Below are 14,767 nucleotides of genomic sequence, written 5' to 3' on the forward strand. Positions count from 1 at the left end.
CTGATTTTGCTAACATTTCTTCAACTCTCTTTTCAGGTCCTTGGAGCTGTTCTTCGCCACCAATCAGAACAACAGGGGTGGCGAGCACACGAACGACAAATCTCCTCGCCTCTGCCGCAAGTTCTCCTCTCCACCTCCCCTCTCCATCCCGTCCCGCACCTCCTCCCCAGTCCGAACCCGAAAGCTCTCCCTCCACTCTCCCATCAGCGCCCGGGTTGGAGGCCTGGACCTAACAAGTCCTCTGTCAAACTCCGGCATCAACCATAACACTTCCCAGTCCGCCACTAGTAGCCCCACATCTGCCCACACACCTCAAACCCCAACGCCTCAGACCCCTACTCCGACCGCCACCTCTCCTCCTCTTCCTCCCTCTTCCACCTCTCCCCCACCCAACAACTCGAAGCCACTGCAGGACCAAGCTCCTGCCACTCCCACGTCCCCGGATCAGAGTCCCTGCTCGACCACAGAGGGGGAGGAGGTGCCCAAGATCGACCCGTTTTGTGGCAAAATGAGACGGAGCATCCGTAGAAGTATGAGCCCACTTAAACAATTATCTGTCACTATTTTTTAGTGCTGGTGCAATATATAACCTGTGCTCTGGTATGGTGGCAAAACAATACTTTTCGATAACTTACTATTAAATGCTTAAACGCAAGCAGCAATACAAAAACCCTAACTTAAAAATACAGTCAAGTATTAGCTAAAATTTGATATTCAAAACGGGAATTATGTGATCGTAATTTAAGTTTAGTTTTCACAAATAATCATAAATGGGAAAAAAACAAAAAACAAAAAATGGCTCTGCACAGCTCATCTGTCGTAATCCAAGTCTTTAGAAGCCTCAAGATCCCAAGTTGCTTTGAAAAAACATTTTACACACTTTTAGAAGCAGAAGTCTTCACTGTAACTGCTAAGAGTACTCTGTCCGAAGCAGAGCTGCATGTCATGGGTGTAAATCACATCTTTTCAAATCGGTTTTGGATCTTGGGTGATTTCGAAGACTTGGATGACGTGGGACGAAAAGCAGTCCCCATCTACTTTGGGTGAACTTATCCTTCTTTTCCAAATGTTTTGATTGTGCAGCAACAGGGTGAAATGATGTGGGGCCTGTAACAGTAAACCAATGACAGATGATTAAATTATTGCACTGTGCTTCCACACAATGCTTTACAAATCGCCATGTGCACCTTCGACTTATAGAGCCTTATTGGCTCATAAAGAGCTGGAGGTCGCTTATCAAATGACACAGTCTGAAGTGTTCCCTGTGAGAGCAGAACAGGCGCCTGGTGGGACATCATTATCTCCTTCGATTTGTGTGCTTGAGTCAGCGAAGATGACTTCCCACCACACAAGCACAGATCTTCTAATTGTGGCGTTAAACAGCGCTCTCTGACTGCGTAGAGAGTAGGGGCATCTGAAGCAGCACAGCAAGGGCGAGCCACAGATCCTCATTAGCATGTGCGCACACACATACAGTATGCGTGTGTGCAAAAGTGTGTGCATTAGCACGTGCGTGTGTGACAGCTGCTAACAGCTCACTAAGAGACAAAAAGCCATTAGCGCTCGTACCAGCGAGCCATTCTCACCTCCTCTGCACACTGTGTCTCAGCTTCTTTAGCTCTTAATCAGGCAGACTATCTATGTGTTTATGTGCGTCTATGTACATATGGCTATTTTGCATATTAGACATAGCTGTTTGTCTGACGATCTTGACCCTTTTTTCTCAGCCTGTCACAAAAAAAAATGGAAGTGCGACATTCTGAGCATATGTTCAAGAGTCATCAGGCTAAAACCTCTCTGTTTTCATGTGATATACAAAGTGATTGGAATGAATCAACGTGATTTTCAAAGCCTCTGAAGGATTTTTTATTGTATGCTATGGCCTTCACAGTCACCACATCCCAACTGAATCATACATCTATGGGAGATTTTGCTCCCCCTAAAACAAAAATAAAGGATTTTATGGGGGATAACTGTGTGCCATCCCTCCAGTGGCACATGCAAAGGTTAAATACATGTTTCCATCCAGAGAAATCAAAGGTAATCTGAGACTTTGCCGATATGAATACAGCTACTCACACATGAGAAGATGTGCAGGGAACAAATACTTGTCTTGTTGCTATCTACTGGGGTTAATGAGAGATCTCTCCGGTGCTGTGGACTTAAGTATGATAAACGTCCCCCTCTCCAGTAGAGCAGCAACAGTAATAACCATCATCATCATCATCATCATCAACATCACCATCATCATCACCATCATCATCATCTTGTCCTTCTCCTCTCCTCCTGTCTAGCTGTGCTGGAGTCGGTGTCACTGGAGAAAATCATCCCGGAGTCTCCTCAGAGCAGCGAAGCAGGAGACATGTCTCCGTGTCGCTCCCCTTCCACACCTCGACATCTCCGCTACAGACAGCCTGGAGGTAACAATGTGTGTGTGTGTGTGCTTGCATGTGTGTGTGTGTGTGTATTTGTGTGGTTTATGACTCATAACTGGGCAGCAGTGCCATTTCCAGGGGCCCTCACAGTGAGGTGGAGCTGTGCCCACTGACAACTCTGCAAAGATCCCGGCCCCTGGAGGCAGACAGTGAGTTTTGGGATTGTTTTCCATGAAGTGAGATCTTCATTACTGATATGATCACAGTGAGGATCCCTGCATGGCTGTTCTGAAATATTGTGCCAACTATCAGAAGTGTATTTATGGTCTGCATCGTGCCTGTAACAACAATGACAATGTTGATGATAGGACATTACATTTCACACGGAATAAGTAGAACCAAGGGACCTCCAGTAATCTGTAATAACTGCAGAGGTCACCTGTGAACTTAATGCTGTCTGAATCTCCCGTATCATAATTTGTAAAGTCAATTTCTACCGCATATTTCAGCAAACACAAAGGCCATCTGATAATATTAGTCCTATTTGACATGTCAGTGATTTGGGACTGTATTTCTAAGTAATTATCTGCTTTCTGCTGTGTGTTTATGCTTCTAACACACATAGAAAAATCAGTCAATAAAGATCTTCTCCCTTCTGATTAAAATGTCTTCCCCAAAACCACGTAATGCACCTTTAGGTATATTCCAAACTCTCATAAAACAAACACTTAACAAAATAATTATAATTATTTTCTTGCAAATGATTGTGGTATAATTTGGTTATTTGATCAGTTTTTTAATTTGACATATAGTGCTAACTAACATTAAGCCTTTACTTCACAGATTATTTTTTCAATATTCTGAGTTTGTGTTTTAAGGACAATTAAATGATGTATTATAAGGCAAACTTTTAATTATTTGTACAATAACATATGGATATTTCACCAAAAGGTTAGCAATGAAATCAACAACTACTTAGTTATGAGTTGACACAGAAAAATAACCAGAATGCTGGTTGCCATTCATATTAACAATTTTGATCAATATAGTAGCTTAAGTCATTTGTGACCATTGTAATCACATTTTATTAGGATTAGATAAAATCAAAAGTTATTTTGATTTCCTTGTTTCCCCCCCGTCCCCCTCGACAATAAAAATTACAACAGTATTGTTGTTATTAATGATAAATATGTGTTTGTGTGTTTGCAGTCCAATCAGGGGAGAACTCACGCTGCCCCGTCTCTCCTGCTTCAGCCTTTGCTATCGCTACAGCAGCGGCAGGCCATGGTTCACCACCAGGTAACACACACACACACACACACACACACACACACACACCCACCCACCTACACTCACACACACCCACCCACACTCACACACACACACACACACAGAGGATTTTTTTTAATCTCAGCCCAAAATGCAAAAAAGGGAATTTTATTCATCCTGACTGTATCAATCCAAGCTCATAATTATGTTTTTATTTGGGCAGATTTGAGATCTGTGTGATTTCATCTCCTACCCCAATACAATAAAGATTAATTGAACTTAGTATGGTTAAAGAATGGAAAGCTTTTCATAGAAGAACTGCCCCATATGAAAATAATAGGCATTACATTCTGTATTTCTGTATTAATCTTTTTACTGGATTTTAATGCACCATTAGAATTGAGACCTTCCATGTCTCTCTCGGTTGTCTATACGTGCCTTCAGACGATTTGTTAAAGTTGTTTATAGCTGCTCGACAGCGGATTTATTTGTGAAGGACTCTGATTTTCTGTGACATTCCTGATTATGTGAATTCATGCACTTTTATTCCGGTGCCTTTTTTATTCAAGAAATTGAGTTCCCCACCGTGAACAAACAACTGGCTCCCAGCGCAACACAGAATTACTACATAGCCCCTTAAATAATATTTTTTTACTTTTCAATTTCTGACTGAGCTCGCTTTTGCTGATAAATACTGCAAAGGTCTCAGATCATCAAGAAAAGTTTTATATTATCACACAAAAATAACTTCTTCTCTCTGTCTCTGTGTTTCTCTTTTGGTTTAAATCTTTCTTCCAGTGTTTACAAACTCTGAAAGAACTTGTGATAAAGATTTCATCATCCGCCGAGCTGCGACCAACAGAGTCCTCAATGTGCTGCGCCACTGGGTCTCCAAACACTCACAGGTCTGTCTGCACCCACCACTGTGTCTGTGTGTGTGTGAGTGGGAGTGTGTGGTCCTCTGGGTTGATCAAGTCTGCGGTCTCATTAATGTAGGTGTCTAATGCGTTCTCTCCCTGCTTTGCAACTCTCAAGTAAACAGCCATATGCGCGCACACATACACACACACACACACACACCAAATATTGTTGCCGTGTCAATTGGACAACCAGCTAAGGCCGCTTCAGTCCACCTACCCACTCTTCTGCTAAGCAGCCAGTCGTTGCCTCTAATGAACGGAATATCACGGTAATTGCCTGACTGTATCGATCTGCTTTATGTATTTTTCTTTAATAACACAAAATGCTGTGATGACAGGCCAGCTTTAGTCGGCTTATTAACGCCGAGGCAAGCACACACACACACACACACACACACACACACACACACACACACACACACACACACACACACACATTTTCTCTTTGAGGGGCCAAAGAACAAAGAGCTTGTTAAGACTGACCTTTGAACAGGAGTTAAATTGGAGGCAGGAGTGAACAGAGAAAAAAAAAGAGGGAAAGAAGGCATGATTGGAAGGAATGAGGGGGTTCAGTTAGAGGAATGGAGAGCTGGCTGATTGGTCAGGAGGGGTGAGCAGAGAAAGTCATTAATATTGGGAGAGAAAATAGAGTCAGCAGTAGTTTAGTACTGCATGCAATACTGTGGTGTTTGCTGGTGTTGTTCTCAGTGGTGGAGGTGAAGTATTTCTGTTCTGTTGAGGAAGATCAGATCCCCAGAACACTGTTTGAAGCTAGAAAGGTGGCAGGTCCGCCAAATATAAACAAAGGAAAACAGTATGAAATTGTGTTGTCCTTCAAGGTCAGTTCATTCAGTTACAGAAATTAAGAGAGTTTGTTTGTTTAGTTAGCCTTAAACACTTGGTAAAGGAAGATCTTTCTCTTCTGATTAAAATGTCTTCCCCAAAATCTTATCCTGTAGTTCACTGCCTAGTAAATTGAAAGCAAACCCTATAAATATGATAATAATATTTCTCACGATATTATTAAGGAGCCTTTTTCCTAATAGAAATGGTTTATTTTCCAGTTAAACTTCTTAGAATTTGCAGATCAAGTATCAAAGTTCATTTGTGTTGGTGTGCAGGACTTTGAGATGAACGGGGAGCTCAAGATGTCAGTGATCTGTCTCCTGGAGGAGGTGCTCAGAGACCCGGACCTGCTGCCTCAGGAGAGAAAAGCTACTGCCAACATACTAAGGTACAGCACACACACACGCACACGCACACACACACACACACACACACACACACACACAGTATGAAGCATCTGAGTGTAATCTTAGTATAATAATGTCATTCTATTCTTCTCTGTTCTGTTTAACTCTGTTTGGTATGTTATGTTATGTATGCTGTGCATCATGGACTCCAGTGCCCTTTCTCAAGACGAGCAGGACGATGCCCAGCTGAGGATAGAGGACATCTTACAGATGGTGGGGAAACCGCAGCACACAAAATGCTTGTATAACAAAACAATAATGAGTCATTGTAACCAACATATAGTTATCATTTTAGATTGACTTGGTTGGGAGTATACCTCCGCCAAAGCCCAAAAGTCCCCTTTTAATTCAGTAAAGTCTGACCCAATATCAAATAAAACATTTAAAATCCACTTGATCAGGATTTTAACTGGATCCACCTTCATTTTTTTATCAAGATCCATGCACTATTCCCTGAGACATTTATCAGAATCTCACAATGTTAAACATAATAATGAACATAACATACACATGCATCATATATAATTCAAACACTTTTTTTTTTATTTATCGAGTACCCCCATCTTTTTCCTTTACCAACTGAACATTTAACTAGCTACAATATGATACTTTAGATTCTGATCACTCAATTGTTTCCGCTGTGTGTGGCATCAAGAAAAAAGCTCAAAAAGCAAAAAAAGGTTATTTAGGTATAATGTCCATGTTTTTATGCCTGTAATAAATCTCCCAACATGATTTCAAAATGGAGTTAATTTGTTCTAGTTGGGAAACTGCAGAGAAGAGAAGCTGCATAACGACTCCTCGTATTACTATTACTACGATTTATACGTTATTGCAGACCGGATGAGCAATAAAACTTTGAAGTTGATTTTGGATATTTGCGTGTTTCTCGACGGGATGGAGCAAGGTGCCCCTGAAGTACTTACACATTAACACACACCTACCCCAAATACTATCCTAATATTTTGCCTCTTTTGCCAGTTCCCAGAGATGAAATTTCAGTATTTAATTGCTTTGGTTTGATGATGACTGGGAATCACAGACAGACATATGTTGTAAGAAGCGATAAGCCAGAACACAATGGTCAGAACAGAACATTTATCCTCCAGTCAGACTTCTAAATACACCCTCTACTCCAGGGGACTGCCAGCTGTCATAAAACATCTTCATCATAGCCAGCTTTTATTAGATATGTACTTCTACTTATTTTTGAAAATGTGTTTGTTTCTGATCATGTTTGTCTCCGCCTGTGTGTTAAGGCGGACTGTCCGAAGGCGGAGTGTTTTGAGTCCCTGTCGGCGATGGAGCTGGCCGAGCAGATCACTCTGCTGGACCACATCGTCTTCAGGAGTATTCCTTACGAGTCAGTACTCTCATGACAACTGTCACACTCTGATCCGCATCAGGCAAAACACAACTCATTCACCGTTATGGATGCTGCTTATGATGAGAGCAGTTAATCACCACAGTTTCCCTCAGCAGCTCCATCAGAAAGTCTGCTTTTATAAGGACAGCGAGGCAAAACTGATGGCATCTCAACTTTACAACTCTGAGTTTTCACTTTATATAACATTTCTAAAACATCTGTAATCCAATATCAGTTTCTTTGCTCTTCAAATTTAGTAATTTAACTCTTTGATAATTGATTTTTTTACTCATTAGCACCCTCTTTTTCTCTACCGTGGGTTACATACGGTGGATGTCACTTAAAGATTACTTCAACTGCACATGATGTTTTTTTAAGGCGTAAATGTGTTTTTATTCCTTTTCTATTACAATATTTTTTAACAATGCAATTTACATACCAGTATCACAGAGTAAAACAGGTTAAAAGCCTCACTGTATCACATCTGTTACTACCGTGTTGGGCTCCCTTTAAAAAGAGAAAGAAAAAAATTATCCAGTTCTTCAGTTTTTGAAATTAAAGACCAATTGGAAATACAAGTTTAAAGCAAAGTTGTTTTGTCGTTTCTCAAATCTTTGTACTTTATAGAAATTTTTCATCTAGCAATAATGTAATAGATGCCCAGTTCACTTCTTCACGTCTCACTATCATTGACGAGACACCTTTTTCTTCGCTCATGTTGTTTAATAAGTTCAAGAAATTATTTATATTATAAACCTGTTCCAGGGATGTGATGATATCCTTGAGTCACAGTTTTGTCATGTCTTGTGAGAGTGTTATGTTATATATTAGTGTGTGTGATCTCATTTTAAACTCATCACATGCCTCTGTCCTCCCTCGCTTAGAGAGTTCCTGGGCCAGGGCTGGATGAAGGTTGATAAGACAGAACGGACGCCGTACATCATGAAGACTAGTCAACACTTCAATGATGTAAGGAAGCACTTCTTTTTCAACCCCTGACTCTTATACAAATGTCCAGCACATGTCCCTTAATATTCTCTTTCCTTTACCTTTTGAAGATGAGTAACCTGGTGGCGTCACAGATTATGACCCACACCGATGTGGGCTCGAGGTCCAGCTCCATAGAGAAGTGGGTTGCTGTGGCTGACATCTGCCGCTGTCTCAACAACTACAACGGAGTGCTGGAGATCACGTCTGCACTCAATCGCAGTGCAATCTACCGTTTGAAGAAGACCTGGGCTAAAGTCAGCAAACAGGTGGAATTATTAACCATTATATATATATATATATAAATATATATATGTATATATATACATATATATATGTATGTCTATATATATATATATATATCTATATATATATATATATGTATATATATATATATATATATATATATATATATTAATTAAGGCTGTCAAACAATAAATTTGGGCTCTCTGCATCTGCCATGTGTTTGGCTTGCAAATAATATTCGAGACTCAACGTACTTCAATGGTAACTAATTTCATGTCGACAGTACATGCAGATAACTTTTGTCCTATCGACCGAACCATCTGGCAGTGAAAGTTAATTTGCCGTTCATAAGTCCTTTCTCCATTTCCTTTCGCTTTCACTTTTCAGTCCACCGTGTTTTTCCCAAACCGCCAACCCTGCTTCTTCTTCCTCTGATTCCCTTTCTTATTCTTCTGCCACCCTCTGGATCAAGACTACAGGTGCCATCGACGGCTGTAAATCATACGATACGCGTTTCTTTTTTTTAAAATACAGAGCGTTAAAAAAATGAACGGCGTTAACTTTGACAGTCCTAATATATATATATATATATATATATATATATATATATATATATATATATATGTGTATATGTGTATATGTATATGTATATGTATGTATATGTATATATATATATATATATATATATATATATATACATATACATACTGTTATGTATGCCATGTAAACAATCTTGAAAGTTAAAATGTCAAAGTCCACGCCAACAGAAGCTCCTCTCTTCCACAGAAAACACTGCTCCTGAAACGCCTCATCTGTACTCCTGCCTTTAATTTTGTCACTACGTCACCATGTCATACATTTGCATAAATGTTAGCAATGCTGGGTCAGGTGTGTGTGAGCTGACCAATCAGAGGTGACAGGGTGTTCTTGAGGGCAGCCTTAAAGAGACAGCAGCTAAAACAGAGCGTTTCAGACAGAGGGGGAAAACAGAGCTGCAGCACTGGACAGTATGAGAAAACAGATGAGCATTAAAGCATGTAAACCTATTGCGGTTGTAGCCCAAACCTGAAAATGAGCATGATATGTCTCCTTTAATAATAGTCAGTCCTCTTTGTTTATAAAACTTACGTTTCAAACTTCAAAAACAAGCGTACTGTATATAAAGTTAACCCTAAAGAGGGTTAGAAGAAAGCTCTCTTGTCCATGTCTTGTGTCTGTCCTCCTCTTAGAATTGATGTTATTTGAGAGTTCAGAGAAATAAAAGGCTGAAAGACATTTAGCCGTAATGTTCAGTTTCTGCACTTAGCTTAATTCTGATGAGCACTAAATCAATTGAAGCCATACTGATCCAACAACCAGACAGTCTGTCTCTCCAACGAGCCCTGCTGCCTACTCAGGACTGGAGCAAATTCGATTTTGTCATTTTATTATGACGATCTTTTCTTAAGAGTAAGTGGATCTTGGGTTAATGCAACTGTCCTGTCTGTACCATGTTCATCATAATATTCCTTTTGAATTTTTATTTAAACGTGTCTTGTCCAGACTAAAGCCCTGATGGACAAACTGCAGAAGACTGTGTCCTCTGAGGGAAGGTTTAAAAACCTGAGGGAGACCCTGAAAAAGTAAGATTCAAACATGCTTTTATTGAAATTGAGAGACTTTGTTTTGCACATTATTCCTTCACACTTCATCTTCATCTTCCTCCAGCTGCAACCCTCCATGTGTGCCGTACCTGGGAATGTATCTAACAGACCTGGCCTTTATTGAGGAGGGGACGCCCAATTTCACTGAGGAAGGTCTCGTTAACTTCTCCAAAATGAGGATGGTAGGCATGCACATGCTTAGAACAAATGCATAAATCATCTGAACATGTACACTGTACTTTAATCATCATCTTAAATTCCACATTTTCTGCAGATATCGCACATCATCAGAGAGATCCGCCAGTTCCAGCAGACTCCGTACAGAATAGAGCATCAAGCCAAGGTACTTTCCTGTCCAACGTGTTGATTGTTTTCTTAATTAATAAAAAGTGTAGTTACAAAGTGCTTTACAAATGATATATGTGAGAAAATCAGAGAACTGTCAGAGGGTACTTTAGATGAAGCCCATTTTTGGCTGACTTGCAATGTAATTTTATTCCCTATTAACCCTCATAAAAACTCTTTTGTATTTTATAACACAGTTGTAAGGCCATAAATCATTTTTTAAAAGTAAGAAAGAAATTGATTTATTATTTATTTTGGGATTTTGATGAAATATCACTATTTTAAGCTCGAATTTAGTTACTTTTTTTTTTTTAGCACACAAGGACTGTTCATCCATCAGAAATATCTGTGTCATCATCTAAAAGATATCAAACATCTTGCCTTCTTAATTTAAAATCTGAAAATGAACCCTGCAGATGTAAATACAGACATTTTTTTCTGTCCAGGTGACCCAGTATCTTCTGGATAAGACTCTGATCATGGATGAAGACACACTCTATGATCTCTCGCTGAAGATCGAGCCCAGGCTTCCTGCCTGAGTTACAGCTGCTCTCGGCCAGTGGGAGCCTGCCTAACCTGGGCCCTAACCCCCCTCCAAGGGCAAACACGCCCACGTAATCTCATCAATCAAGAGAAAAATTGGGAAGTTTTAAGCGCAGCATGGAAATGGCATAAAGAGCGCTAAAGACTGAGTGAGAGAGAAGGAAGCGTGAAAGGTTTACAAGAGACCGAGGGAGCATGAGAGAGGATTTCTGAGGACTGGTTGTCTTCACGGAGAAAAAGATGAAAAGGTTTTGGTTGCATTGCATGGAGGTCTCTGTGTGGGCTCACCTTTCCCCGGTCGAGAGTGCGGTGCACACGACATCACACTTTCTCAGACTGGCCTGAGAGTGCAGAAAAAGGTTGGCGCATGTGTGGAAGGACAAAACAGAGATGTAGCATATACAGATAGTGTGACAGAGAGATGTCTGTGCTCGTGTCTCTGTGCTGTTGTCTGTGTTCTGTTGCCTGTGCATTTCTGTGCCATGTCCCCGGAGCAAGAGCCCCAAAAAAATGCTTTCTGTCGCGATGGTCACTGCGTTAAACTTGCATGATTTCGGCTTGAGTTGTAACAGTCTAAATGGCCTTCAACCTCCCCCCTGACCTTCAGCTTAGCATGCTTCACTCTTTCCCAGAGTGACTCTCTAAGCCACTATGCATCCTCAGTGGGCTGGGAACGGCAAAATGCCTTGAAGCCTTCAAATATAATATAGAGAGACTCTAAAATGAAACACATGAAAATTTGATATATTTTGACAAAGTGGCTTATTTTTCCATTGATAAAACAATTGATCCTGTATTTGTCTTCAGTCAGTCTCTGCCTAAAGACTTCCCATGAGAATGAAGAGCTCTTTCTTTTTTTAATGTCCACATGAATGATACTAAATTTGAAAACTTTATCAGTGCCTTCCACTAGTGTAGGTCTCTCCCCAATGATTGCCAATCCACACATATGAAGTCCAACATATACATCTTAAGGTTTCCTGTTTGAATCTGACTGTAGTTTCACTCTTTCTTTTTTCAGAATATAGGTCGTCTGGACTGAACCGTAGCATGTTAGTGTAAACACAGTAAAGTCAGTGCAGCATCTTATCGTAAGCAAATATCTCCCTCTAGTGTTTAAACATTGTTATAACCTCTACTGACCCAAAGCTTCTTGCGGCATTTGTGTGCAGTTTGATTTCTTCTGCTTTTACAAATTGTCAGATACTGACATGTGTAGTCAGGTCCCAGTGTGTAACTCTTGGATGTAGGCTGGGACAGTTTTTTGCACTCTCTGAGATGTAGCTTCGCTTGAGTGACAGTATGATCGTTATTTACATGCTATTTATTTCATCAGATACTGTATTTATCTTATTTTTGTATATAGTGTCTCCACACATATCATATGATTGATGAATTTGAATTGTCATGCTGTGAATATAGATTCTATTGTTTTTTCCTTGTTTTTTTTTGTCTCTCTAGTTTTGCATCCATGGCTCTTGTATTGCAAGAAATCTGTTTATTGAAATTTATTCTAAAAAAAAAAAAAACGAAAAAAAAGTAAAGAAGTCTTTTGAAGGTTAAGAAAATGTAGCATTTGAATAATGAGAATTTGTTTTTCTGTATTGCTAATATGATGAACATAGTTGTCCTGCATGCACACACAACAGCTGCATGTTGTGCATGTCTGAACCAGACGCTCCCTGTACGTCGTCCCTCTGCTTCTCTATATTAATATCGTCTCTGTAGCTGTCGGGAGACTCTGCTTAAAGGCGTAGAAACAATATTTTGTCCATCAAATCTGGCACGTTTGTCTCTTAGTGTACCTCACAACATCACGAAAATAATCTTTAAGCTATGTCATCTGCAAAAGTAGCAGTGTTGGAAGTCATGCAGGCCTCAGTGAAAACAGAGCTTTCCTCGTGAAACAATTGTTCCAGATTGATCCAGAGGGAATGTTTCCAGGCTTTGTTTTTCGGGATAACTTGTCCTTTGCACTGCTTCTGTAACTCTGACTGTCTGTTTCACACACAGGTTTGAGAATACAGGATGCTGTGTTTGTATTGTAATATCATTTGTGTGTATTTGTTTGCATTTTTCACTTGTAGGTGCAGGGGAAATAAATTCAACATGCCTTATGTTTTTGCACATTTTCCTTGGACAGTGCGATGAGTTCAATGATATAAAGTTGTTTCTGCTCCTTCTGGCAACAGCTGCTCTGAACGTTAACTCATATGCCAATGTTTCCAACATACTGTAGGGCTCCAACAAACTCTGGTGCATCAACAAATATCGTAGCAAACTCTGGGGGACAAAAGATTACCTTTATAGGTTTTGTCAATTACCCCAGAAGTAACCATCACCATCAGGCTACAGTATACAAACAAGTAAAACAGTGTTCATATGTTTTCATGGGAGAAAGTACTTTTGTATCAGCACCATCTAATTATCCAGGGGTCTTGTCCGCTAAATTAAGAATTAATATTCTTCCCGTTATCTAGGACTGTTCAGCTATTAATGAAAGACTTCACCTAAATATGACAATTCAGTCATACTCTACTCTGATGGAAAGTCGGGTGAATTTTTATAGTCCACAAAACTTTTCCGGAGCTTCACAGCAAAACAGCGTTGGAACACTCAACATTGTAGAGACTTGAATTACACCGTACGAACTGTATGGACCCATACAGGCTTTTTAATTAAGCAGTGTCAACATGTCAAATATAGCACTGCTCAATCATTAGATGTTGTAGAGTTTGAACCAGACTATTAAAAAACCATTTACCAAAGCCAAGAAAATGAACATTTTTCACATTGACAGAGGCTTACAAACCAAGTCTTTCACTGAATCACAAAGCACTGCTGAAAGGTTTTGACTCTGCACTGAATGAAACAAAGGCATCCACACTTACTGTCATGTGTTGTGACATGACCTCAATAATGTGGCCATCCTGCCACCCTGTGGTCATAAAATGCATCACCTCTTTTTGCACCAGCAAAGACAAACAAAAAAACACCCTGAAACAATCTGCTTCAGTCTGTTGCATCGATAACTTTTCAAAGATTATTCAAAAAATAAATAAAAAGACAATAGTCTGATGTGCTGAGGGGCTGTTGGAAAGTAAGTGTGCCAGTAAAGTGTTTAAAATATGAGAAATTTATTAAATGCATAGGGGGAATGATTCATATTATAATCCATCCTCAAAGTGAGGTACAAGTATGAAACAAAAACTTCAGTATCTATAGTTCAAGAGGACTGACAGTGGTATTTGTGGAGTGAGGGAAAGAGTGAGAGACAGACCAGGCAGAGACAGAGCGACGAGAGGGAAAGATGCGAGTCCCACACAAGTTGAGCAAGTGTTTGTAAGGTGACAAAGTCAGTGTTACCAATGTTGTCCAAGGGCTGCGCCAAGCTGTCAGTGTTGGATCTGCAGTCAGATTTTAGAGCTGATAAACTGACATGAGGGTGGCAGTAGTAGGATGTTAGCACTTGTCTCTCAGTAGGAGTTCTATAGCAGGTCATGACTCTTGATTCTGAGGGACAGATGGATGACAGTCAGTTGAAGTTTACCAAAGCACTGTGGGTGTGACATCTCGGCCTTACCCAGTCAAAGACAGCAGCTCATGGGCTCAGTCATGATGAATCATACTGGACTAGAAGTATTGGAAAATAAATAAAGAGATGGTGTAAGATTGGTCGAGTGTTGGAGGCAGCAATGAGGCTTTTTATGTGTTCAGCAGTTTCTTTTATTTTCCTGTTAAGCAGTGGACGTGTGCAACATATTTACAGTGGTGATAAGCTTGGCCTAAACTGCCTGAACAAAAAATGAAAAACTGAAGA

The 14,767-nt window shown here is 40.1% G+C and overlaps 1 protein-coding gene across 4 annotated transcripts in view; it reads left to right on the plus strand.

The window, feature by feature from the left end:
- rasgrf2b (Ras protein-specific guanine nucleotide-releasing factor 2b) overlaps positions 1–13,064 on the plus strand; it is a 45,986-nt gene extending 32,922 nt beyond the window's left edge. For 2 of the 4 annotated variants that reach the window (XM_030417737.1, XM_030417739.1), the window contains 13 exons: positions 37–530; positions 2,295–2,420; positions 3,585–3,674; positions 4,443–4,549; positions 5,686–5,798; positions 5,949–6,030; positions 7,077–7,180; positions 8,068–8,152; positions 8,242–8,439; positions 9,959–10,038; positions 10,124–10,241; positions 10,334–10,402; positions 10,851–13,064. In XM_030417737.1, the coding sequence (XP_030273597.1) occupies positions 37–530; positions 2,295–2,420; positions 3,585–3,674; positions 4,443–4,549; positions 5,686–5,798; positions 5,949–6,030; positions 7,077–7,180; positions 8,068–8,152; positions 8,242–8,439; positions 9,959–10,038; positions 10,124–10,241; positions 10,334–10,402; positions 10,851–10,943 (1,759 nt within the window). In that variant the 3' untranslated portion in view covers positions 10,944–13,064. The remainder of the gene's footprint in view (positions 1–36; positions 531–2,294; positions 2,421–3,584; positions 3,675–4,442; positions 4,550–5,685; positions 5,799–5,948; positions 6,031–7,076; positions 7,181–8,067; positions 8,153–8,241; positions 8,440–9,958; positions 10,039–10,123; positions 10,242–10,333; positions 10,403–10,850) is intronic. The other 2 variants (XM_030417738.1, XM_030417741.1) reach the window with 1 other exon arrangement.
- The last annotated feature ends 1,703 nt before the right edge of the window (positions 13,065–14,767 follow it).

This window comes from Sparus aurata, chromosome 5 (assembly GCF_900880675.1).
Source record: "Sparus aurata chromosome 5, fSpaAur1.1, whole genome shotgun sequence".
In the NCBI taxonomy this organism is placed as follows: domain Eukaryota; kingdom Metazoa; phylum Chordata; class Actinopteri; order Spariformes; family Sparidae; genus Sparus; species Sparus aurata.